Here is a 24208-nt window from a genome sequence, read left to right on the forward strand (position 1 = left end):
ACAATAGAGCAGAGTAAAACGAATGTGACATCAGCTGCTTGGTTACTGCTTAGTGACCCTCTTTAGTGATGATCTCGGGTATAATGACTCCTTGTGCTATCCGGTAATACAGAAATTAAGCAGCCACAATTTGCACACAATCTACAAACAAGCCCTTCAGAAGCAGCCATTAGAACCTTGTCCGAAATATCCATGCATACGCGAAAAATTATAAATATATCTCACAGAGGTCATGCAGCAGAAGAAGGAAACGGGCTACAGACAAAATTGCCAGTGCTAAGAATAGCACCGCGAAAAATATAAAGGACTAACAGCTGAACAGAACATGCATTTGCAATATAATAGGTCTCGCATTTACGCGAGTTTGAGCCATTGGCATTGTAAATGACATTGCGTTTTATCTATGTGTTGATTTTCAGCGGGTGCTATTAAAGTGAAAGTGCGGTTTGAAGCACTTTTACCCAAAAAAGCATTTGTTTGTCAAGTTGGCAAACAAATGCTTTTTTTGGTAAAAGCACCCCATGCCGCGGTTTCACTTTGATACTGGGCATGGACCTTTCTTTAGACAGGAGTGTGGCCTCTATTTATGGCAACGCGCAGCATGGGGCCTTGAAAACAACTAAAAATTGAAATGGTGAGAACAAAAATGCGGCAATCTGTGTGCGGGGGGAGGGGGCAAGGAACAGAGCACATTTCAAACTTATAGAGCTTAGTTAGTAAAAAACTGTTTTGGCATATTAAGAGCCCTCGCTTCGCATGGTGTGTGTGCAGGGGGTTGGGCATATTTATAGCCGACGCCCATTAAGTGAAAGCACGCATAGCGCACTGCACCCGACCCCCCCCCCCCCCCCCAACCCCCAAAAAAAAGCCATTGTTAAAGCTGGCGTTTCCTCTTTACATTAATTGCCAATAAAGAAAATAGTGCTCACCTACTAGATAAAGCAGACCGTGTAAAACTACAAGTAGAAAGTCCAGTCGTTATGAAAACCAATGCAGACAAGGCGGTAGGTACCAAGGAGGGACTAGTAAGCCTATTTATGAATGGAAAGCAACAATTTTGAAAGGACGTAACAGGAGCCAATTGAAAAGATGGGTGAGAAATGGGCGGAGCTTTTATTCCATTCCTCAATACAGCATGGCTCGCAGAGCAGCACATGCGCCGCCCAGGCTCGACCTAAAAAAGCAGAAGCCAACAATGTACAGATGTCAAGGAGGAACGAAAAACAGACTAAACATATAGGTATTAAGCAAACTGAGTTTGGGCAGTTCAGGCCCTGGGGGAACGGAATGAAAGGGTGACGTCTGAGCAATAAAAAGCAGCCCCTCACACCCTAAACTTGATTGCAGCGCCTCTCATTTGGCATACTGAAGCTAAGTATGGTTTGCACTACATCCATGATCTAAGAGGACATACATGTAAACCCTCTATGATCTTTGAAACAGGATAGACTGCTTCCTGTACTCACGTCAGAAACCCCCACCTGCAGCAGCTCTATACCTGGGCCAAATACGCTTGTTATTAAAGCTGGACTGGGTCATCGTGCTATCTTTTTTTTTTTTTTCTTTTTCTTTTTTTTTTTTTTAAAGAAACCTTCCCTCAAGCCAGAAGACACCAGTACTTTCAGTCAGTTGCGATGCGTCCAATTTAGGTAAGCTGCTGGAATATTGCATCTTTGTCCAACTGCAAACTTTCTGTGAAAACCACAGGCTGTTAACTTTTTTATTACAAAAACAAAGGAGATCATTAGGTAGAAAATTTGTTAAACGAAAAAAAAATACAATAAACAATCCAAAACAGAAAGTAGAATGTCCTCTCTCTGCTATATAAATACATGGAACTTCAGGAACCTTCTCCTTGTTATGCTTCTCTGCTAAGTCCTCTTTAATTTAAAACTTTTTTCATGAGCTTATTTATTTTAAATAAATAGAGCTTTGGATTAATTTGTTTATTTTGATATTAGTTAAAACATGTGTGATGCAGTGTTTTCTTTTTCAACTGCATTCCAATTTATAGACACTGGCGGTAAACCAGTCGAAGTTAGCTTAGTGTTAGCACTTCAAGTTTTATGGACTAATTACCATTGTAGAATTTGCCTCCCCGCTTACAGTCCTCTATTTTATGGAAGTTAGTTTCGGCAAATGTTCATATTAAGGTGAGGCTCCCACCTGGCTGTTGCATGGCAGCGTTTCCATATCACGCTGGAATGGAAAGTGAAGCGTTCTGCAGACCCTCGCCTGTTCAGATTAGCTGTTCTGTTTCTAGGAGTGGGGCTGCTGCTGTGGACTCACGCGGGTATGCAGGTAGAACTCATGACCCCTGACTGTTTCAGAACGTTGGTGCAGCACTGCTCTCCTAATAGTTTGGTTGGATCTCTCGCGAGACAGCGGCCATTTTTGAATGGTTTATTTTTTTGTATTTTTTAAAATATTTTTATTATTACATTTTTCCATATACATACATCCCCTCCTTATTCACCCCCCTCCCTATCCTGAACATTATTATCCTTGGTAGACACATGAAATCAGGTACACTTATAATAACCTAAGCATTACATTATACTTCGACCGTCAAGCAAGTATATTATAGTATGTCAAGGGTTCGCCATGCCGGAGACTTTTTGGCCGTGTATTATCAGAGCCTTTCCGTTACATTTAATTGTTTGGACAGTTTAAAACCTAATCTCGTGGCTCAAGGTTTTGCATCCACTGCAACAAGGGATCCCAGATTCCCAGCCCTTGTTTCTTTTTATTCCGCCCCTTCCTTCTGTAGATAGCTATCTCGAGGCTATAAGACGCCAATAATTGCGCCCGCCACTGTTGAAAAGCGGGTGGGTTTGAGTCCAACCAAACCGAAGCCAGACATATTCTAAGGATTGCCATAGATATAAATATCAACCCTTGCATGTTATTTGGTCTAATATTTCCATCTATACCTAGCATTATTTCTCCCGTTGTAATTTCAATTCTTACGTTGAAAATTTCGGATAAAAAGCCTGAGATATCCCTGATCAGGCCTTGTAATGTGTCACAGGTTGCAAATATATGTACAATGTCGGCCTCATACAATGAACATCGTGGGGATTCTGTACCTTTACCCGACCCGCATTTGGCTATCTTATTTGGTGTATAGTATAATTGAAAAAACGATTTATGATATTGGGCTTGCAGCCTTGCAGACATTAGTATAGATTGAGATAGTTCGTACGATCTCACGCATGACTCTATCGTTGTCCCCAGTTTTTCCTGCCATTTTGCGACAAATTTATTCATGTCATCGGGGAGTATGGTAACCAAGCTATCGTAGATTTCACCAATCTTTAATGCTTTGTTCCCCTTTATTATTTCAACGGTCTGAATTCTCTGAAATTTTGAGCGACCGCCCCCTTTCTTTATCAAAAAATCTGTAACCTGAAGAAATTTTAAAAAGCCTCTATGTTCTAGCATGTACTCATTTCTTAGGTCTTCAAATGATTTGAGCCCCGACGAAGAGTAGAAGCAACCAATTTGAGTGATCCCAGCATTTAGCCAGTTATTCATATAAGTATCATTAAAGATCTCTGGGAGATTGCTGTTTTCCGATAAAGGAGTGTAATAGGAAAACCTTCCGATTCCAAGCAGTTTACGCATATTATTCCAGGCTATTTGTATGCCTGCTAAGGTTTTGAATCGTACTCTTTTGAAGTAGCAGTTGTGTATATGTCGCCATAGATACCCGCTAGCCTCATCACCCAAGATTAGCTCTTGTGGTGTTGGTATATCCCCGTTTGGCCTGTTGTCCCTATTTGAAATTAATATCACTTTACAGTATTTCAGGATCGTAGCCCACCAATATACTCTGAGGTTGGGCAAGGCGAGGCCGCCTCTTTCTTTCGAAAGTGAGATGTATCTAAGCGCCCTGCGAGGTCTTCTATATCCCCATATGAAACGGGAAAACATGTTGTCTATGACTTTAAATATTTGTGGTCTGAACTTCAAGCATATTGTCCTGAAAAAATATAGACATTTTGGGAAGAAGAGCATCTTTATCACATTACATCTACCTCCAATTGTTAAGTGCAGGTTGTTTAATCTATTTAGGTCTTTTTCAGTTTGTTTTATAAGCTGATCTAGATTAATCTTCTCCAGATTTTCCAGATTGGCCGTTATATTTACCCCCAGATATGGCACTCTCTACCACCCGATCGTCATTGCTCACGGATTTATCATCAAGAACTATCTGGGTTTTATCCTGATTCAACTTGTACCCGGATACCTTCCCAAAGTTTTTTGCCTCCTCTTCCATCGCATTCATTGCTGTGCCTGGGTCACTTGTAACCAGCGCAATATCATCTGCATAGGCTAAAGTCTTTGTGTCGCCATTTCGGGACTTTATTGGTGGGATTGCCGGAATATTTTCAAGTCTACGGATAAAGGAATCAATAAAAATTGCGAACAATAGGGGGGAGCATGGGCATCCCTGCCTTGTCCCTCTGGTTACATCTATTTTTCCTGATACTGCCCCATTCACCATTACTACTGCTTCTGGATTTATATATAACATTTGAATAGCTTGGATAAATGGTTCCCCTATACCGCTCTTTGACATTGCTGACCAAAGATATCGCCAGGAGACCCTATCAAAGACTTTCTATGCGTCTAATAATATAAGTGCCATAGGGTCTCCTGCTATCTCGGTAATGTCAAACAGTGTGATCACTCTCTGTACATGGTCGGTGGTAGATCTTCCCGGGATAAATCCATGTTGTCGGTTCGATACGATTTTGTGGATGATTGGAGCTAATCTGCTGGCTAGTAATTTTGCATATATTTTAGAGTCGCAATTTATTAGAGTGATAGGGCGATAGGATCCAAGTTCTATCGCGTCTTTATTTTTCTTCAAAAAGACTACAATTTTAGCTCAGGCTCAGGATCCCGGAGGATGTCCTCCCTGAAAAATGTGTTTGAATAAGTCACTTAAAATCCTTTTTAGTGATTTATGGAATTTAACGTAAAACTCTGCTGGTATACCATCCAACCCGGCTGCCTTCCCTTTAGCTAGCCTGTTTATTGACAGTAATATTTCCTACAACTGTGGTGTTACATCCAGACTGACTCGATCCTCTTGTGACAACTTTGGGTTTGATGTCTGATCAAGATATTCCTCAATCTCTTTCTGTTGAATATCGCTTTCCTCATATAATTCTTGGTAATAACTCTGGAATGCGGCTCTTATCTCTTTGGGGTCAGTTCTAAGGCCATATTTTGGGTCTCTAATCTCCATAATCATATTGGCTGTATTTTGTTGTCTTGTACGCACTGCAAGTTGGTGCCCCACTTGTTCGCTCAGCTTATACATATTCTCCCTATTCATTGCAGCCTTACATATCGCCTTTTCTATAAATATGTTGGTAATGTTATTTTTAGCCACCGCTACCCTACTCAGTGCCCCCTCGACATTCTGGCCTTCTTGTACCACCCTTATCAGTCCCTCCTCTACATCAGCCAGCTTTTTTGTAGCATCCCCATTTTTAATTTAGCCTCATAGTTAAGTTTTAATGAAAACCGTAGAGTTTCTCCTCTAATTCCTGCCTTGAGAGTATCCCAGACTATCTCTATTGAGGTACTACCCAAGTTATCCTCTATAAATTCAGGTATCCACTTGTTTATATGTTGACAGTACTCTTTATTTAAAAGCAAGGCCCTTTCGAATGTCCACATATTCTGTTTGTCATTCCTTTTTCCACTGTCAAAGCTCATGATTAGGGGATTATGATCGGATAAAACTCGCGGTAGTTTGTCTATTATTCAGTCTGAAATTATAGCGTTAGTTACAAACACATAGTCTAATCTGGCAAATTTAGTATGTGGATTGGAGAAGAAGGTATAACCTGGATCTTTGGGGTATTTTGCCTGCCAACAGTCCCTCAGACCTTGTGTGTTACATAGTTCTTTAAGGGCCTGATATATTTAGGTTTCCTCCCTTTATATATAAATCCAGGCTCTAATGACCAATCACATGGCAAATTCAGATTAAAATCTCCACACACAATCAGTGGAAGTGGCCAGTGAGCCAGTTCATTCGTAATCTATTCAAATACAGCTGGGTCATCCGTGACATTACCATATATGGAACATATAGTTAATTTTTTCCCATTGTTAAGCTGGCATTCCGTGATTGTCCATCGACCACATTTACCGGCTGCAGATCTAACGAATTGCATTCCCCTCCCTATAGCAAGGATGGCTACCCCGTGTTTTTGTCGCTTGCGTAGTGGCTATAACCAGCCTATATCCTAGAGTTTTAAGAAGATGTCGTTGCGACCCCTCCATATGTGTCTCTTGGAGACAAATAATATCAGCCCCTGTTGCTCTTATTCCAACCACCACTCTGTCTTTTTTTTGAGTCATTAAGGCCACAGATATTGATAGACAGAATTTTTAATTTAGCCATTTAAGATTCTAGCTCCCCTTTCCTCAATCTTATCTTCCCTTTGTGCCATTCATACCCAGCTTGACCTTTATACTGTTTAATGCCTCCCAGTTTGTTTATCCTGATTGCGTGTTTTATATCTATTGAATACTTATTCTCCTGATACCCCACCCCGCTACCAAGCTGTATATTCACTCCCTCCTCCCGCCCCCCTTCCCCACCCCTCTTGAGGCAGTCAAGCTCAATCCTGAGCCTGTGTGATAGCATCTGAGTTGTCCCCCACTCCCTCCATCCGCCCGCTACTTTACCATATGCTCAATCCAGTTTATATGTAAGGGAGGGAAATTAGTTACTATTCCATTCTCTCATTTAGTCTCAGTAGGTTTCTTCCCTCCTGCTATAATTTCATCTAACATTTTCTGTGCTTGTATTTTGGATGTGAAAAAAATATTCCGTCCTTGATGAATAATTTTTAGTTTAGCCGGATTTTGTAAAAAAGCTGATGCACCGATTTTTTTGAAAAGCGCTTATGAGCTGCCTGAGTCTCCATCTCCTTTCCACGGTGGCATGCGCAAAGTCCGGTTTAGCGAAATAGGAGAAATTTTCCCCCATCCTTTTCATGTTGGGTCTGGCCAGAACATAAACAGCCTGCCGGAGTAAAAAGTTTCCAAAGTATATTAGAATCACACGTGGATATCCTTGTGAATTTGCAGGACGCTTGGGGGCTGACAGGGGAAACCTATGTACCCGCTGGACTTCCTTATCCCAGTCCCAATGTGTTAGTTCTGGTAATGAATTTTTCAATAAGTTAATTGTGAACCCCCTAATATCTTCTCCTTCAATATTTTCCGGAATTCCCAACAGTCTCGGGTTATTCCGGCGTTGGCGATTTTCTGCTTCCTCCAGCTTCCACATTACGTCTTTTAGCATACTGTCTTGTGAGGACGTCTGTTTTTTTAGTGTGTCCACCGTGTTTTATAGATCTTCTGTACGTTTCTCCACCATGCCCAACCTCTCTGCGATCTCTGTGCAAGTTTTCCCAACCTTGCGCATAGTGCCTTGCAGTTTCTTTGAGGAAGCCGTGCTTGGCGATTTTCTGTCTTAATCTCATCCTGAAAGGACCTCAATGACTGCAAGATCATTGACAAGGAGGGTTCTGGGGCTTCATCCCGGATCGTCTGCACCCTCTGGTCAGGCTGTTGTTCTTTTGGATATTTTCCTGCTCCTTTAGGGCTATTGAGGAATAGCATTTGAGTTGCTGAATAATCCCATCCAAGCTCTCCTTCGTCTAGGTTTTTCTTGTGGCTATGTCTCTTCCCTTCTGACCCCCGTTTAGTTCTTTTCTGTATCCTTTTTTCCTCTGGTTGGCTGAGGTTGCTTGCGGAGGTATCCTCTTCTTCCATCCCATCACTGCTGCCGGAGACCCCGGATTCTGAATCCACTGACTCTGCCGATTCTTCATTCAAGGAATACAAATTTTCCATGGAGTCTGGGGAGAGATAACCTGCCTCATAAGTCTTTTTTTTGGAATAGCCCCCTCTTCATTGGCTATCCGGTGAAGCTGTTCAAGTCCTGTTTCCCTTGGCTTACCGATTGCTGAATCCCTTTCGGCATTCTCTCTCTGGGGGTCCTCCGCAGGTGACCCCAGGACTGTGTTTTCATCGCATGACCCCCAAGATGGCCACCCCTCCCCATATGCTCTAGGGGGTGGTTCTGGGGGTTTTCAGTGAGGATTACTTCCTGGGTAGCCAAATCTGTCCTTCTGTGGCGCACCTGGTGCCCTCACCCCTTTGTCGCTGTCAATAGGGGAAAACATGGAAGTTATTGCAGTTTGTTTTTTCTCTCCCGACCCTCCCGGCAGCATACCTTTCAAATCTGCAATTTTTGAGCCTTTAATAACCTCCATCTTATCTTTGCCCTTTTCTTGTTTGCCCCCTTTACTGGCACGAGTGTCTGTCTTCTTTGCCTCCATCTCAGTCTTAGAAACGTTCTCCTTACGGGATATGCCTATCGTGTTCAACCGGAGATCGGCAATCGGTAGTCGGTGGACGATGATCTCCCCCACACTTTGGTGTTTTATTTTCAAGTCTCTATCTCTGCATCGTTCTTGCCATCACCGGAGCCGCACTTCATCAGACCGGCGATCCGTAGTCGGTAAGCCAGCGGAGCGGAATGAAGGTGAGTGATTGTGAATCTCACTCAGACGCCATCTTGCCTCCAATCTCAAAACCTAGTAATGGTATTTTCTACTGCAAGAGTTTTCGGGTCATCGTGCTATCAAATTCTCTCCTCAGTATTTTGATTTTAAGCACAATATTGAAAACATAATTTTATGCTTGCCATAGAGCGCTTCATGTAATTTCAAACTGGCTCTACAGACACTCGCTAATCTGAGGTTTGGAGAGGGTTTTCTTTTTGGCTGTTTTATATAGAACGAACTCGGCCCAAAGTCATTACAGGTTTTACATGAGCACCAGTTACATTACACAAGGTCAGATTTTTTTTTTCCCCCAGACACTGGAAGATTACATAATATGCCCTGAATCACATGATATTGAGCTGACACTGAGATATGAACTGGGTTCCGCAGTCAGTAGCACTGTCAGTACCAGTACATCCTCTCTTCAGTGTTACTCTGTTTTAAAGATTGCATTCAGCAGAGGTTACAGCAATCAAGAGCTTGCATTTCATAAATACCTGCATATTTTGTGACGAACACTAGACCTCTAATAGCCTGGAAGATGCAGTGAACCATTGTTCTTTAGCAGTCCAAGGTGTCTGGTCGTTTGTAAGGAGCTCTCGGCCATCTTGGAATGATAAAGAAATGAAAATAATGCTACCACCAAAGCAGTTCCTGCACTAGATGCTGCGTACTGCGAGCAGCAGCGGGCGGCTCGACAGCAGTGTGAGGGGAGCTGCCTGGCGCTCTGAAAATGGAAATCATGTATACTGTCAAAATAAAGTATTTGGCACATAAGGTCTAATATAAATAAGAACTGTGTTGTTTAATGAATTCCATTGTTTAGATGTCCGTAACATTTGTACATTGATTTTACTGCTTTTATCATGCTTGTATTTTTAGTGACTGTTTTAAATTTATTGTGTGATTCTATCTTTTATGGCCTAATCGGCCGAAATAAAGAAATTTTGGATTGGATTGGATTTATCAAAAAAGAGCACATTGGCCTTGACACTGACGTGGACTACATTAATGCTGGGTGTGCACATTGTGCAATAGCTAAATGCAGGCACTCACAAAATGGTAAGCCAATGTCCCAAGTGGGCTGTACCATTGCTCTATCTTGTACGCTGTAGTGGGCGGAAGGAAAGTATGAATAACAACATAACTGACCAATAGATGAAGACTACAAGCTAAGTTCCCTATATGTAAGTATACTAAACTTTATTTTATACAAACAATAGTCTGGTGAACCAGCTAAAGCTGTCTTATAGGCCAGACCTAAAAATTATTGTTGGTGCTCACCACCTGCAACTATCTGTACAAATTAATAACTGGTGGTGGGGATTGTCAGGCTCTTGCACACAGTGGAAAGCAATCTGAACCAGTCACAAAAGTGGGCGAAATATTAGTATACTTTTTATACCTGTTTTCCTTTTACTCACTTTTAACTGAAGTGTGTGCTGCATGTTCTGTTTCTACCATTAGCAGTTTTGTATTTTATTTGCAGTTCGATGTGGAAGATGATGTTGCAGAATGGAAAGGATGGCGATTGCTAACCGTTGCGGGGATTTTTGATTGTTGGGAGCCACCAAATGGAGAGGAACCATTATATTCCTACAGTATCATCACAGTGGAAGCTTCCAAAGGTGTCAACTTCATCCATCACAGGCAAGGATTCAAGGGCCAAGTGTCTAGTATCGGTGTATGTTAGTAAATCTACATCTGCCATTCACTGACTTACCTACATTCTTATAATTAATCGTATCACCCCCCCCCCCCCCACCACCACCACCACCACCACCTCTCTCCCATTTTATAAGAAATGATTGGATTGCCCTAAGAGTACACAATCACACTAGTTTGTTTGATTTGGAACCATACTTTAGAACCTCTAACACGCAAGGTGTATTCTTAATTTACCAAATAACTCATTTTGCACTTTTGGTGAAATCCCATAACCTGGCAACTCAGCAGGTAAGCGAAAATTAAAATCTTCAGAGCTGTGCTCTGTGACAGCATTTGCGCCTTCGTTTCAGGACTACTCGAATTATGCAGCAGAGAATGACCAAATTATGCAGCAGGGTTTCTTAAAATATGTGGCAATAAAAAGCAAATTTATTATTAGCATTACCTCATTATTTCGGAATTTTTACATATGTCAACACTATCTGTGCCAGCGTTTCACCTCATTAGTATCACTTTGACACCCAGATACAGAAATAAGCAAGAGAAAGATGACCAGTCGACCTTTGTGAAGCGCCTTCCACTGTGCGACAACACGTTGCTGCACTTTTAGTATCATTTAATCAGTTTAAGTTAAAAAACACATTTTTTGTTGACATATCCAATTATGGATTGTGCGGTAAGTATGACAAATCCATAGTTATGCAGAAAAGGCAACCTCAAAATCGCATAGTTCTGATGGCCCTGCTTAACTTTGAAACTTTTGGAAAATGCCTCTATTACATACATTCCAACATAAAACAATTTTTGGGCTTAAAAAATCGGGAGGCTTCTGCCTGAATCGGGTGTATGGGAAGATATGCGGTTGCTACAGGTTTTACAAGTGTATGCAGCTTTTACCATTAATCCAGGGTCTTACTACGCCGACGTGCAGTAAAAACAAGGCCTTTTTTTCTCTTCTGTCTCTGCACACTTAGTCCAGGATAAAATTATTTTTATTTGCCATTGGTTGATACTGATTGCCCCTCTGCGTGCTTTATTGAAGCCCTGACCAATCTGTGGGCTAATGATCGCCCTCTGCAGTGTATTTACTGCATGTATGTATCTAAAATGTGCTTCAGCAATGTTCAAATTCTTTTTAGCTCAAAACGTAGAGCGACCATGACAAGTTGCTTTTGTCCTCATGAAATTAATTTGGGAGTGTAGTGTCACATTCAACTTCTAAGAGGCAGCAGAAATCAATACACCTTCAGTGGATACAATAGATAAAGGTACTGATCTATGGTGAGACTGTGCTTCCCTAGTGACATCCCATCTTTAGTTTAGAGTACAAGTCACTTGAAGTCGCCTGTGCTGCCAAGCCCACCATTGATGACACCTCTAAGAAACTCTGTCCTACAGCATCCGTAGGAGAACATGCTGTGACCACGTCTACTCAAGTCTACCTTGTTAAGGACCACATAGCCCATGGCTCCCACATGCTTGTCGACAATGACAACAACTCCATCAATAAACAGTTGTTAATGAAGAAGAAAGCCTTTTCATGAACCGTTCATGACGATAACCACCCCATTGATTTATTTCTTTTGGCGTAGAAACAGCCCTTTTCCGTGATGTACTCATTGAATAGCAGCAAAATAACCTCCTGCACAAAAGTTACATCACTGATAATTACTTTCTTCGCATTATAGAGGAAGCTACTTTTGAGGAGGAAAAACAAAATCCTGAGGGAAAAAAGAGGACGTTCTGGAAGTAGAGGAAGGGGAAGGTTACCTGTTTGTGCCCCTAGTATCTCAGAGCGCGTTCATGCTGATGGCCAAATGTGAGGAAGAGACATACTTCAACCCTTGTCTGCTTTACCATCAGCCACACTACCACATACAGATAATGGCTATTCTAAGAAAAGTTCCCCTGAAGGGAATTATAATATTTTAATGAACTGTGACTTATCCCTCAGCCTGAAACTGCAGCGTAACTAATTTTGATGCAACCTCATCCTGCTACTTACAACACCATCTCTTTCCCAGGTTTCACCACCTTCAATACCTGACTCAGATAGGCACCTTGCACTGTGCCCAGAGAAATTGTCACTCTCAGCCCATTGAGATGCGTTGGGATAAAACACGATGCTGCTAATGCAAGCGGAGCCAGCGCGCACAGCTCCTTGTAATCCATCACCATGTCAACAGGAGACCAATGTTTTCACTTCGTCGGCTTCTGACTTGTTATGGCAACATTGTATGCTTCTAATTGAAACAGAGTCCGCATTCGTCACATTATCAACCTCTTTCCATTGTTCAAACATACACCATATAACCAGCTCAGCAAAATTTGAGTCCAAGTGGATTGATCATCGTTCATGGCTGACCAGTGTTGGTCAGCAATCAGTGTAATCTTTTCAGTCTCCCGGATCCAAATTTCATCTATTGTATCCCGTTGACTTCAGAATTCTGGTCATATCTATTTCATTACAGGTCTCCTCAACATTCATCAAAAATTACGCCCAAAATCATGCACTCTCGGTGTACTTCTGCTAATATAACTCACATCTTGACTTTTTCACTTTAAGTAGAGAGACACATGAGTAGTTTATCAACAGACTCAAGACCAAGAATGATATCTGGACTCTGATACTAAATGAGACACTAACTGCAAAGCCGACCACTAATAAATTGCAGACATAGGCCACACTTTTCACTATTTTGATTACATCACTTTTTAGACACAACTTCTTTCACTAGTGCTATTTATCCACCAGGATTATTGACACTACCTTTCTGTAAAGCACACAGAGTGCAGAAGGTGCAAAAACCTTTTTATATTTGATTATTTCGGCTCTAGTAAAAAAATAAATCCTAAAGATCAGCATTTTATTTTTAGGGTTTCTTGTTTTCAGTTTTTACCTGTTTTGAATTATAGGGCATTGTTTCCCACTATTTTCAAGGCTTCGAAAAACACAGTGGCTGTGAGTGTTTGCACATTGTGGGCCATGCCAGATCACGTTTTTCATTGGGCATAAAGGGCTTTTATTTATTTCCTTCTTTCAATTTTGTGCTCTCCTCTGCCTTGTGTCCCAGAAATCAAACTCTTCATGCCAGAATGGGAATCAGGCCCATGTTGAGGATTTGCATAGCTGGGGATATTGTTGCACCCTAAATCTGAATGCAGCAAACAGAAGCTTAAAGGTGGGTATGTGAAATAGAATACACCATCCGGCTGCTCATTTCTTCAGTTGGTTGAATGAAGGTTTTCTAACTAGGACTGGTGCAAGCTGTAGATAATTTAATGGGTAACATTTCTCGTGGCTCTCGAAACTGTGAGGATAGCCTATAGACCATTGGAGCTGGGCATACAAAAAGAGTTAAATTGACCTTCTGTTGGGGGGATGTGTAGTCTAAAGTGCCTGCAGCCCTCTCCTCTGAGTAAAACCTGGCTGGAGTTTCCTCAGGAAATCACTCCAGAAAAGGTAAACACCAGCCTGTGCAAACAATTGTGGGAAAATCCAGCTCCTTTGGTACCTTAACTGAATTGCCATCTTCACTGGGGACATCTGTCATCCTCATAAACAATGAAGGAAAAGCCACAGTTGCTGACGACCACCTTGTGATAACATCTCAATACAACTAATGTGAGAGCCCTCCACGACGACTGTGAGGAGATCTTCATCGACAACAGCCTCATTGACAACTGTTCCTTCTGCAACAAGACCACCATCAGTAACTATCCTAAGGATGTCTCTTCTTCTGCTGCTGAAGATGAACCATCTTTCACCGTCAACTGTAATTGATGCCTAATACTTTGTCAACAATGGCCCATTCAAGGGCACCGTCGATACTGAAAACAATGTATTTTTCAATATAATTTTGCTTATCATCTAGGAATGTGACAGCAAGTCTACTCCCACAGATTCTGAACTCTGAGCTGAAGGCAGATGTCTGCAACCAGGACATTGTCTCGGCAGCAGTACTGAGGGGTTGGATGTGCATGACGTACCTAACTCTTCTGAAGACGCTTAGATGAAGAGGGAATATACCAGGAGTATCAGCCATAGACCTTCGTAGCTGACAACCCTCCTTCAATCTTATGAACCTCGTTGTTACTTTAAGGAACCAGTCGTCATGCAGGTGGCAGTTGCGTTTTTGACAACTTTGTAACTAATGGAGGATACCTTTTAAAAGTCGCTTCCTCAACAGCCTGCAAGGCAGCCGATATCTGCCCTGTGCTGGGCTCCATCCCAGGCTACTCTACATCTGCCTCCAACTCATTTGCCTCTCGTACTGTCGGAGACACCTCCCACAGCTGCCACCGCCTACTGGTATGACAACCCGAAGGACATGGGGGACTCGGACCAATATTCCTATTTGAAAGAAGGTGGACTTGCACACGGAGACTACAGACTCAATGATGAATGGTGAATCTTACCCCAGGAGGGAGACAAAATACCCATTCAACCAGAATCCCCTCTCACAGATTGATGAACCAGAGCCCCAGATTCGTTTTCAGCCTGCCTTTTGGGCTGGTTAAAGTCTGATTCTATTATTACATCTTTGCCAACTCCTGACAGAGACAGCCCATGGATAGATAATTTGGGCCGGAAAGTTAGTTTGATGGCGGCATTGTTCATCAAAGCTGCAAATGCCTTGCCAATTTCAGGTCGTTATGACTGCCAGATGTGGCATGATTTCTAGCCACTGATCAACCTCATATCTGAAGACAAGAGAGCGGCTGCCACGGCAGTCGTCACCGTGGGAGCACCAAACATCCTCAGCCATCATCAATACAGCAATTAATGTATCCAATGCAGACATCCGCCAGTATGAGCACTGTTTTAAGGAGGCATGGATGGCTGATCTCTGCAGCTTTCCGTTTAGAAGTGCAAGCAAAGATCCTGGACATGTCGTTAGATGGAATCACCTTGTTTGGGAAACAGATGAACGATGCCCTGTAAATCTTTAAAACAGATACTGGGAAATCCTTCAAGGATCTGTAATATTTCAGTCCTGGCTTAACCACTTTGTGTGGCTCACAATGATTCCAGGCATACAGGAGAGGTAGTAATCAATATTTATGTCAATGTCGACTATATGACCCCCTAAATCAGGATATGCTTATGGATATACATACATCAGAAACCAAATACAAGGATAAGGCATATCTTTTGAATGGTAAAGGGGCGCCACTCAGTCACGTTTACAGGACAACCAATGAGAGATTGACTCTTCACAGCTACCTGCCTACCATCTCCAACCCAGCAGGTCGGGGGTGAATTTCCCTTTTCCCCCAATTGGGGGTCAATACCTTGTGACCAATTAGTGTGGCACACTCTGGAATTTGTACAGAAACCACCTGCCTACCTATCCAGGAAGGAATATTATCTTCACTTGAGAGAGCTACAATAGAACATCCTCTTCCTCCTCAGGGTAGCAATAGAGTGTGTCCCAAAATCCCAGAGAAACCAGTGATTTTATTCCAGATTCTTTTTGATGAAAAAAGAAAACCAGACATTGGAAGTCTATTTTAGATTCTCAGGAAGTTCCTGAACTTTCACATGGTAAAGCTCCAAGAAGTCCTGCTGATGCTTCGCGAAGGAGATTACTAGATCACTAGATCTTCATGAAGTGTATTTTAACATTTCCCATACAAAGGAAACACAGGGAGTACCTCTGCTTTTAATCGGAGAGGCAGTACTATCATTTCAGGGCACTTCCATTTGACCTCAAGTCCGCACCCAGGATTTTCACCTAGCACCTAGAGCCTGTTGCTGCCTTTCTGAGATGGCAGGGTCACCAAGAATATCCCTACTTGGACGACTGGCTCATCAAAGCTCCGTTAAGTGAAGAGGAAAGACTTCTACAGCAGCCTGCATCAGTCAGTTTCACAGATTACATTTGACACTATACCTTGACTAGTCTTCTATGGAATCAGTGAGGAAAAGTCAATACTGGACACACAACTGAGGAAGGCCTTTCCCTCTGTGGATAGAGCATTGAGGCGCCGAACCATTGCAATGACCTTCTCTGCCCAGCAGTCAGTCACAGTCAAGCTATACAAATCTCTGCTGGGCCTGATGTTATCCTTCAGAGCCTAATACCCTTTTGTAGCCTCTGGATAAAGCCAAGTCAACTAAAACTGAATAATCAATAGGAGCAGAAGGACGGCTCGTGGGACAACATGGACTAAGTCACAAGCCAACATAAACAGGTGCTGCTACGGTGGAGGTTCTACGCAAATCTCAGTGCAGGCCTCACGTTCTACCCTTTATCAGACAAAGTATTGATAACAATGGATTCATTCATTGAGGTATGGAAAGCTCACATGCAAGAACTGTCAACAGGAGGCTTGTGGTCAGCACAGAAAAGTTGCTCAACATAAACATCCTGGAGCAATGCATCTTCCACAAATGGTGGCACTCCACACTAGACATGTTTGCCACACTGAGCAACAACAAATACTGGTGCTACGCCAGTAGGTTTTGGCTACCAGGAATAAAGGGCAATGCCTTTTCGGTCAGATAGTCCAACGTCTTCGCATACACTTTTCCTCAGTTTCCCCTATTTCCCAGGGATTTGAGGAAGATGAAGGTGGATCGCTGTACCCTGATTCTCATTGTCCTGGTGTTTCCACTCCAGTACTGGTACAGCGAACACCTGAGACAATCTGAGACAATCCACACTTCTGGCAATATGACTAAAAATGCATTCCAGTAGATGCGAGAATGGTTTTTGACCTCTTGGAGTGGCCATTTCTCTTCGCAGTCCTTAAGCGTATGGGATTTGGACCAAAATTCTGTACATGGATCCGCCTACTATATACACAGCCAATGGCACAGGTTGTAGTTAATGGCCATTTATCGGCTGAGTTTCCGCTGGGCAGAGGGACAAGGCAGGGTTGTCCGCTGTCGCCACTCCTCTTCGCAATAGTACTGGAGCCCCTGGCGGCATGGATTAGACAAGATCTCACAATACAGGGGATGAGATGGGCCAGCGGCTGGGAGGATCGTATTTCGCTTTTTTGCGGATGATATGTTAATTTATTTAACGTCCCCAGCACGATCCATCAACTGTCTTTTGGATATATGTGCAGCGTACGGGCGGATGTCAGGGTACACTATCAACTGGGAAAAGTCACTGCTATATATCCTACATGGCCCCCCACCGCGGCTCCCAAGAGGGTGCGCACATCAAATAGTCACGGACGGGTTTAAGTACCTAGGAATCTTCGTTACACACGACCACGCGCTCTTCACGGAAAAAAACCTGACCCAACCCCTGGCACGATTTTAAAAAAGATGTAAAACATTGGCGCACACTACCTTTGACGCTCCTGGGATGAGCAGCCCTATTTAAAATGATGGCGCTCCCCCGGATTCTGTACGCACTGCAGAATACACCGTTCCCTGTCCCAGCTGCATATTTCACAGCAGTCAATGCGGAGGTGACGACGTTGCTTTGGGATGGAAAAACACCCCGCATAGCACTACAACTTACCAGAAGCTGATATGATGGCGGGATCGCTCTTCCTGACATCAAAGTCTACTACTGGGCTTCCCAATTAGTCGCAATCAACTAATGGCTTCATGTCCCCCAAGAGGACCCCGCATTCAGATTAGATAGACACCTCCTAGAGCCATCGGGGATCATAGGTGCCCTATACAATAAAAGGAAACAAAACAATATTACAGGGCCGACACTACACACGCTACGCATATGGTTTGAGGCACAACGAACACTGGGATGGGACGGTGTTGTCACACAGGCAACGCCATTGTGGGATACAAAACAACTCTGAATGCTGGGCAGGACCAAGGGGTTTCATAGTTAGGACCTAATAGGCATATCAAAAGTTGGAAACTTATTGCAGAGGGGTGGAATGGTTGTCTTTGCCCATCTCCAGGCCACGTATGGCATGGCCCAGACAGAATTCTTTTGATACATGCAGGTCAGGCATGCACTACAGTAACCTAATACCACCAGATACGAGGCCCGAAGAGTCCTCCCCGTTGGAGGATAGGCTCCTAACGGACCACCTCCACAAAAAGGCAATCTCACTGACATACAGGAAAATTGTCAATAATCGCACAGTCCCCACGGTAACGCTGAAGGCTACGTGGGAGCGCGAACTGGGAGATATTGATGAGGCAGACTGGCAGGAGGCGTTAGCATCCCCCAGAGAAGCTGCAATCCCATCACGACTACGGCTAGTCCAATTAAAAATTCTACACCGCACATACTACACTAGGACACTCCTGCACATGATACATCGGGCGGACACACCGCTCTGTCTTCGACAGTGCGGAGAGAATGGCAGGTTCTATCACACTATCTGGCTCTGCCCCGAAATAGTGCATTACTGGATGGTGGTAATGCGTACACTTTCCCAGGTCACACATATTACCACACTCCCAAGCCCGAGGTGCTGCCTGCTCAATATCTAGGAACCAACAGATCTCAACGCGGTTGCTCAGGATTGGGTAACTTTGGCCATGACAATAGCAAAATGCAACATTGCACAGCACTGGGGATCCAGAACTAGCCCCACACTTGATCAATGGTGTAAAGACATGGACATGACGTTGATGGCCGAAAAGTCAGTGTATGTCCATCGGGGATGTCCGAAAAAATGTGAGGAGGTCTGGGGAGGTTGGAACACCTACCGGGGCAATATATGTGAACCCCCCCCCATCCCAGAAAATGCATTCCAGGCTCCTCTCCTGACACAGTGGAGAGATACTACATCACAATCTCAAGTTGTGAATATATTAAAGATACCAACGCATGAGAACTGGAGTTATAGATAAGTAATTTCTTCTCGAGGGTAACTTCACTCTAGTGCCCCTTATTTTCCACTTCTAGGCCCTTTAACTACATGCCAGGACCTTACGCGAGAAATCTGAGACACACTGCTTGAGAGGTGTTTTTTATTTTTTATAAATCAATTCTATCATCTACATTTCTAGAATGCCGGCTATACTAGATGGTGATGAGGCTATCCAGAAATGGTTCGACTTCGGACAGGTGCCAGCACAAGAAGCCCTCAAGTATATACATCCAATTGAAAATGTTTCTTGCCACCCGGTCTCCACAATAGTGAACAATGCCCGCAACAATTCACCGGAGTGCACCGTGCCTGTTGATTTGAAATGCAAAAAGGTGAGGTTAAAGTCTACCGTTTTAAGACGCCTGTTCTCATGCACATGTTGTGATTTCTCTAGGGGCCCGATTGACCCTCTTTTATCTTGATGTCCAAATAAATGTGTTTGTGAGGGTAAAATTTCAATACTGATTGTGTCTTTGAATGAATTTAACACATGTATAAGGGATAGGTGGTTACGTAAATTCTGTCAGTATGGTGGAATTTCTGCATTCAGAGATTTAGAGCTTCAGCAAACTTGTGGTCAACCTAGGGAACTTGTATGCCCAAATGTAGTAAGAATTCAAACACACGTTTTGGGGTTTACCTACCTTTTGTAGGTAGTGGTTTACATACCTTTTGTAGGTAGTTTCCACCTTGGAAATGCATGCAGATGTATTCTTGTCAAGACCAGGAATAAGTGCATGGGGAAGAAACTCCCATAGATAATTTATGAGTAGTGGCAGGGATTTTTCTGAATGAAAGTTGGTACTATGTGATTTAACAAAATTGGCGCATTTGTTCCTGACGTTCATATGCAAGATGCAGAATTTGAAACGAAGAAATTCTGCAAAACATTTTTGATGAATTATTTTAGAGTTCCTTAAAATGTCAGTCTTTTCCCCTTCCTTTTGTAAATTATTGCAGCAGTGGATTTGAGGTATCATGCTATGTTGTCTTAGCAATTTGTAGGTTCTGACTTCATAGTTTTTTATGAATCCGTTATCATATAGAGGCAAGCCTCTTTAATTGTTCAATGAATCTTTTTTTTAAACATTTTATTTGTAATTGTGGTTCTGCACGTGGTAAGCAATAACGCGCTGAGATACAAAAGTATAATTCAGGTGATATGGATTATAAGCTTTACAAACAAATGATATAATGAGTACAATCATTCAGGTGTTTTAATTAAGTCTACTATCACAAGAAGGCAGCAATGGAAAGCATGTAACTGCACACATACCTCCAAATAGATGCGGTCAGTAGAAGAAAGACAATATTACACAGTGCTACGGCAGACTACACCCCTGATGCAGTGAGGTGAAAATTAGTCAACTGCTAAAGCAATAACTTATACAAAAAATTATTAAAGCTTGGAGCACACACACATTTGAAGTGAAATATAGTTGTTTGCGATCTAACGAAAGAAGAAAGATTTATTCTCAATGTTGGTAAAATGCATTGGTTTCTAACAATATTATGATTGTTTTTGGAGTTTTAACATTCAACAAAAGATATTGATCACGATCCTTTAATTTTGCTGTTAATACACATGATGTAAACTTGGAAGAAATGACTGCTTCAAAATCGCATTTTGTTTTGCAAGGAACCTGTTTTAAGTGCAAGCAGCAAGAAGATGTTGAGCTGGCTGAAAAGTACATCACCGAAAAAGGAAGTACTTGGTTCTCCCATATCAATCAAACCACTCTGCAAACAAGAGACACCGCCAAAGAAAACCAGTGCAGGTTTAATGCATAAATGGCTGAAGAAAGAAGACGAGGAACCTTCGCCAAAGAGGCCAAAAATTAACTGAGTTCAGTTTTGACTGTTTTGCAAGGGGACTAGAACCATCATTATCAGACCAAAGTTTTCTGGTGTTAGTGGGGCATTTCTGTGCTAAATAATAACTAACTTTACCTCTCGCCTTTGCTTTGTATGTTATTCCTTATGAGACATTTAAATCTGTTGTTCGTTTTCTTCTGGGAGCATTATTCTGCCTATACACTAATAAAGGGTAAGCATTAATCATGTTCCCCAATGTAGTTCATAGTGCCATTTAAATCCTTTGACCAGAAATTAACAGCCGTTCTTTGAGATAAGTTTGTGTGACCCAAAGATCTAATTGCAAATATGAATCCATGCCATCCTCTTCACAAGCCTCATTTTCTTTCGAGAGTTAATGGTAGTTTTTAAAAAAAAAATGGTTTGTGAAACAAGTTTTAATTATGTCTCATTATCAGATGACACCCCTAATTTGGCTCCGTTTATTTTATATTTGAGGTCACCTTGGTAAGAACACACTGACCCACAGTTGATATCCATATAGAATTGCATGGTACTATAGGTAATAAACTAAATGATATGTAACTACTTAGACCAACTGTCAATGGTTAAAGTGGAACTATATTTTACTGTTGTAGTATTCTTACAGCAGCCTGTCCAGTACCGTCAGAAAAACATTTTGATGTTTAGGAATAAAATATTCACCTTTAAAATCACAATGATGGGGTAAACCTTCTTCACTTTTCCATCTTTAGTGAGGTAGGACTTTATTTTGAGGCAGATTTCCACATCCTACAAGAGTCCTTGTTTTCACTGAATTAGCTAGTTTACATTGTAGATCAAACGTGAGAATGGTTGATTCAGTGTAATCCTGCACTTATAGGTCATAACGTGAAGTCCCCCTCTTGACCTGGAAGGTTAAACATCATATCTATAAAGGATCTCACTTAGCTGTGTTCAAGGTAAATCTCTACTCCCCAAGAGTTTGGCAAAAAAAATGTCGAGAAGACCGGTTTGAAACTCTGTAATAGTACAAAGGTGATTTAAATATTCAGCGCATCTGATCTTAAATACCACCCTGTATATGCCTTAAATACCATATGGCGCTGTGATTTGCTTACAGTTTGTGAAAGTGCCGTATCAATACATGCAAGCATAATTATTTTGGCGTCCTTCCACTTTGCGCAATGTCGCAAATGGCATACTGGCCTGATTGGGACAATGGTTGAAATGCTGTAGTTTGCTTCAATGGGATTCCTCCTACACTTGGAGCAAATTTCCCGAATAAGGAATACTCTAGGGTTATCGAGCATTTCTATGCATACTTTCATACCAAAAGTGTATACACTTGAAATTTCCACTTGATGAGAAATTGTGCTTGCATAAAAGTGATAGAAATGTGCATTTACACATTAAAAAAAATTCTCAGTGGGATTTTTTTTTGTGTGGAGGAAAATCTACTCCAATATTGGGTGTAACTTGTTGCCATCTAAATTTCCACCCTGCTAAGTCTCTTCTGCCTTTGGCAGTAGCAAATGTGTCTCTTTTTCTGGGTCGAAAAAGTGTTAGCTTTTATACTTTTAAATCCACTTCAGGCCTTTAAGTGAAACAGCACCATTGTATGTACCATGCAACCTTTTCATATGAAACCAGCTTAAATACCGGCCATTATTTTTTTGGGAATGTGGCACGTTGACTTCTCCGTGTTCTGCTGCTGTTTACAGCAGCAAAATTCAAGGTCATGGATTCACACTTTAGCATTTTTAAATAAACTTCATTCAGTCAGCTTAAAGTAAGGTGAAATCCTGGCTTCTTTAACTGCTTTAGGATTTTCACTTTTTTTTATATAAAGTAGCTAATAAGATCTATTTAAATATGCTGTTGCAAATTTTATAAAATTCTAATTCCACCTAGCTTGACTGTTCTTAACATTTTGTAAATATTCTAACTTGATATGTTTTTGTAATATTTTGTGCAACAATTTCCAATAAACATTTTTTGCTTACTTAGTCTCTTTTTTTCGGCAGCTCACCTTGACAGACCTAAGCATTACGAAGTCAGCTCGTGAATGATGCATAGTATAGTCTCCATTGGTAGTACTTACTGCATAGGAGATTAAGTATACCTACTCTTGTTCTCATTCTGGAAGAGAACATTTGCTGTTTTCGCTCTACACTAGTGTGACCTACCGAAATAGGTCTACAACCCTGTACAGTTACAAAGCGATTTAAGACTTTGTTTATATTTGTTATTTAAGATTTTATTTAGAGCTGCTTAATGCCTTTCGGTACCTTCGGGGCTCTAAATAAGTAGGAAAATACAGCTTCATTGTGGAAAGGAGAGGTTGATACCCAAACAGGAGGGGTGGGAAAAATGTCAGATAGTCTTCCTTAGACCCTTGTGCCATGTCAGACTCAAGTGAAGGCAAGTCTGAAGAGTTTAGTTTTCAGGAGTTTCCTGAACATAATTTGGTTCAGTCTAGCTCTGTTATTTGTGGTTCTGGGCATTCCTTCGACTCTGTTCTTGTGCACCCACAGATCTTCCACAATCTTTCATCCTTCTAAGGATCTCCGTTTAATCCCAAAGGCTGGCATTGAGTGAAGGTGTCTGATAGGGATGTAGTGTTGTCAGTTCCTGCCCCACTATGCTTGGTGAAGTGCGTAAGACCTTAAGTTTAATCCTGTCCCGTACCAGGAGCCAGAAGCAAGGGTTAAGAGCAGATTTGATATATGCCTGCTAGTAAAGGTTAAGGTGAATTCTGGCGGTCTGGTTTTGAAGTGTCTTATGTATTTATTTTTTGGGACTGGGGTCAAAAAGAATTTTCATGTTTCTTACTTTTGATGAGGCGAAAGAGGCGTTTCAGACACTATTGGGCCAGGTAAGTAGTTGTGCTTCACAGTCAGGGTTGCAGAGCACTAGTATCTTTCTAGTAGCACTGTTCATGTACAGGGCTCACCCCTTCATGCAGCAGAACATGCTGTCCAAGCACATGGTAATGTTGGATGGGTTATCCGACCCTTTTTCTTAGTCCAAACTGAGTTGTGTATTTCGGCATTCCTTTGCATGTAGATCTAGTTCTGCTGATGGAGGTGCCCTGAGTGGCATACCTGCATGTTGGAAAGAAGTGAGGAATGCTGAGTGCGCTGGACTTGAAGATGGTTTCATTTATCTGATTCTGACTTTTTGACTATGTTCAGTGAGGACTAAGTGGAAATGCTGCAGTGCCGGACTGGGAATACCCGCCCAGCGTTTGACTGTTTCCAGTATTGTGTGGTTGGACGGGGCTGTAGGCTGAGAACAGG

At 42.1% G+C, this 24208-nt stretch overlaps 1 protein-coding gene across 2 annotated transcripts in view; it reads left to right on the forward strand.

The window, feature by feature from the left end:
* HMCES (5-hydroxymethylcytosine binding, ES cell specific) overlaps window positions 1-22911 on the forward strand; it is a 49688-nt gene extending 26777 nt beyond the window's left edge. For both annotated transcript variants that reach the window (XM_085624375.1, XM_085624374.1), the window contains exons 5-7: window positions 10099-10259; window positions 19231-19423; window positions 20731-22911. In XM_085624375.1, coding sequence (XP_085480501.1) covers window positions 10099-10259; window positions 19231-19423; window positions 20731-20937 — 561 coding nt within the window. In that variant the 3' untranslated portion in view covers window positions 20938-22911. The remainder of the gene's footprint in view (window positions 1-10098; window positions 10260-19230; window positions 19424-20730) is intronic.
* Window positions 22912-24208: the final 1297 nt, after the last annotated feature.

The sequence above is a fragment of the Triturus cristatus genome, chromosome 9 (genome assembly GCF_964204655.1).
Source record: "Triturus cristatus chromosome 9, aTriCri1.1, whole genome shotgun sequence".
NCBI lineage: Eukaryota > Metazoa > Chordata > Amphibia > Caudata > Salamandridae > Triturus > Triturus cristatus.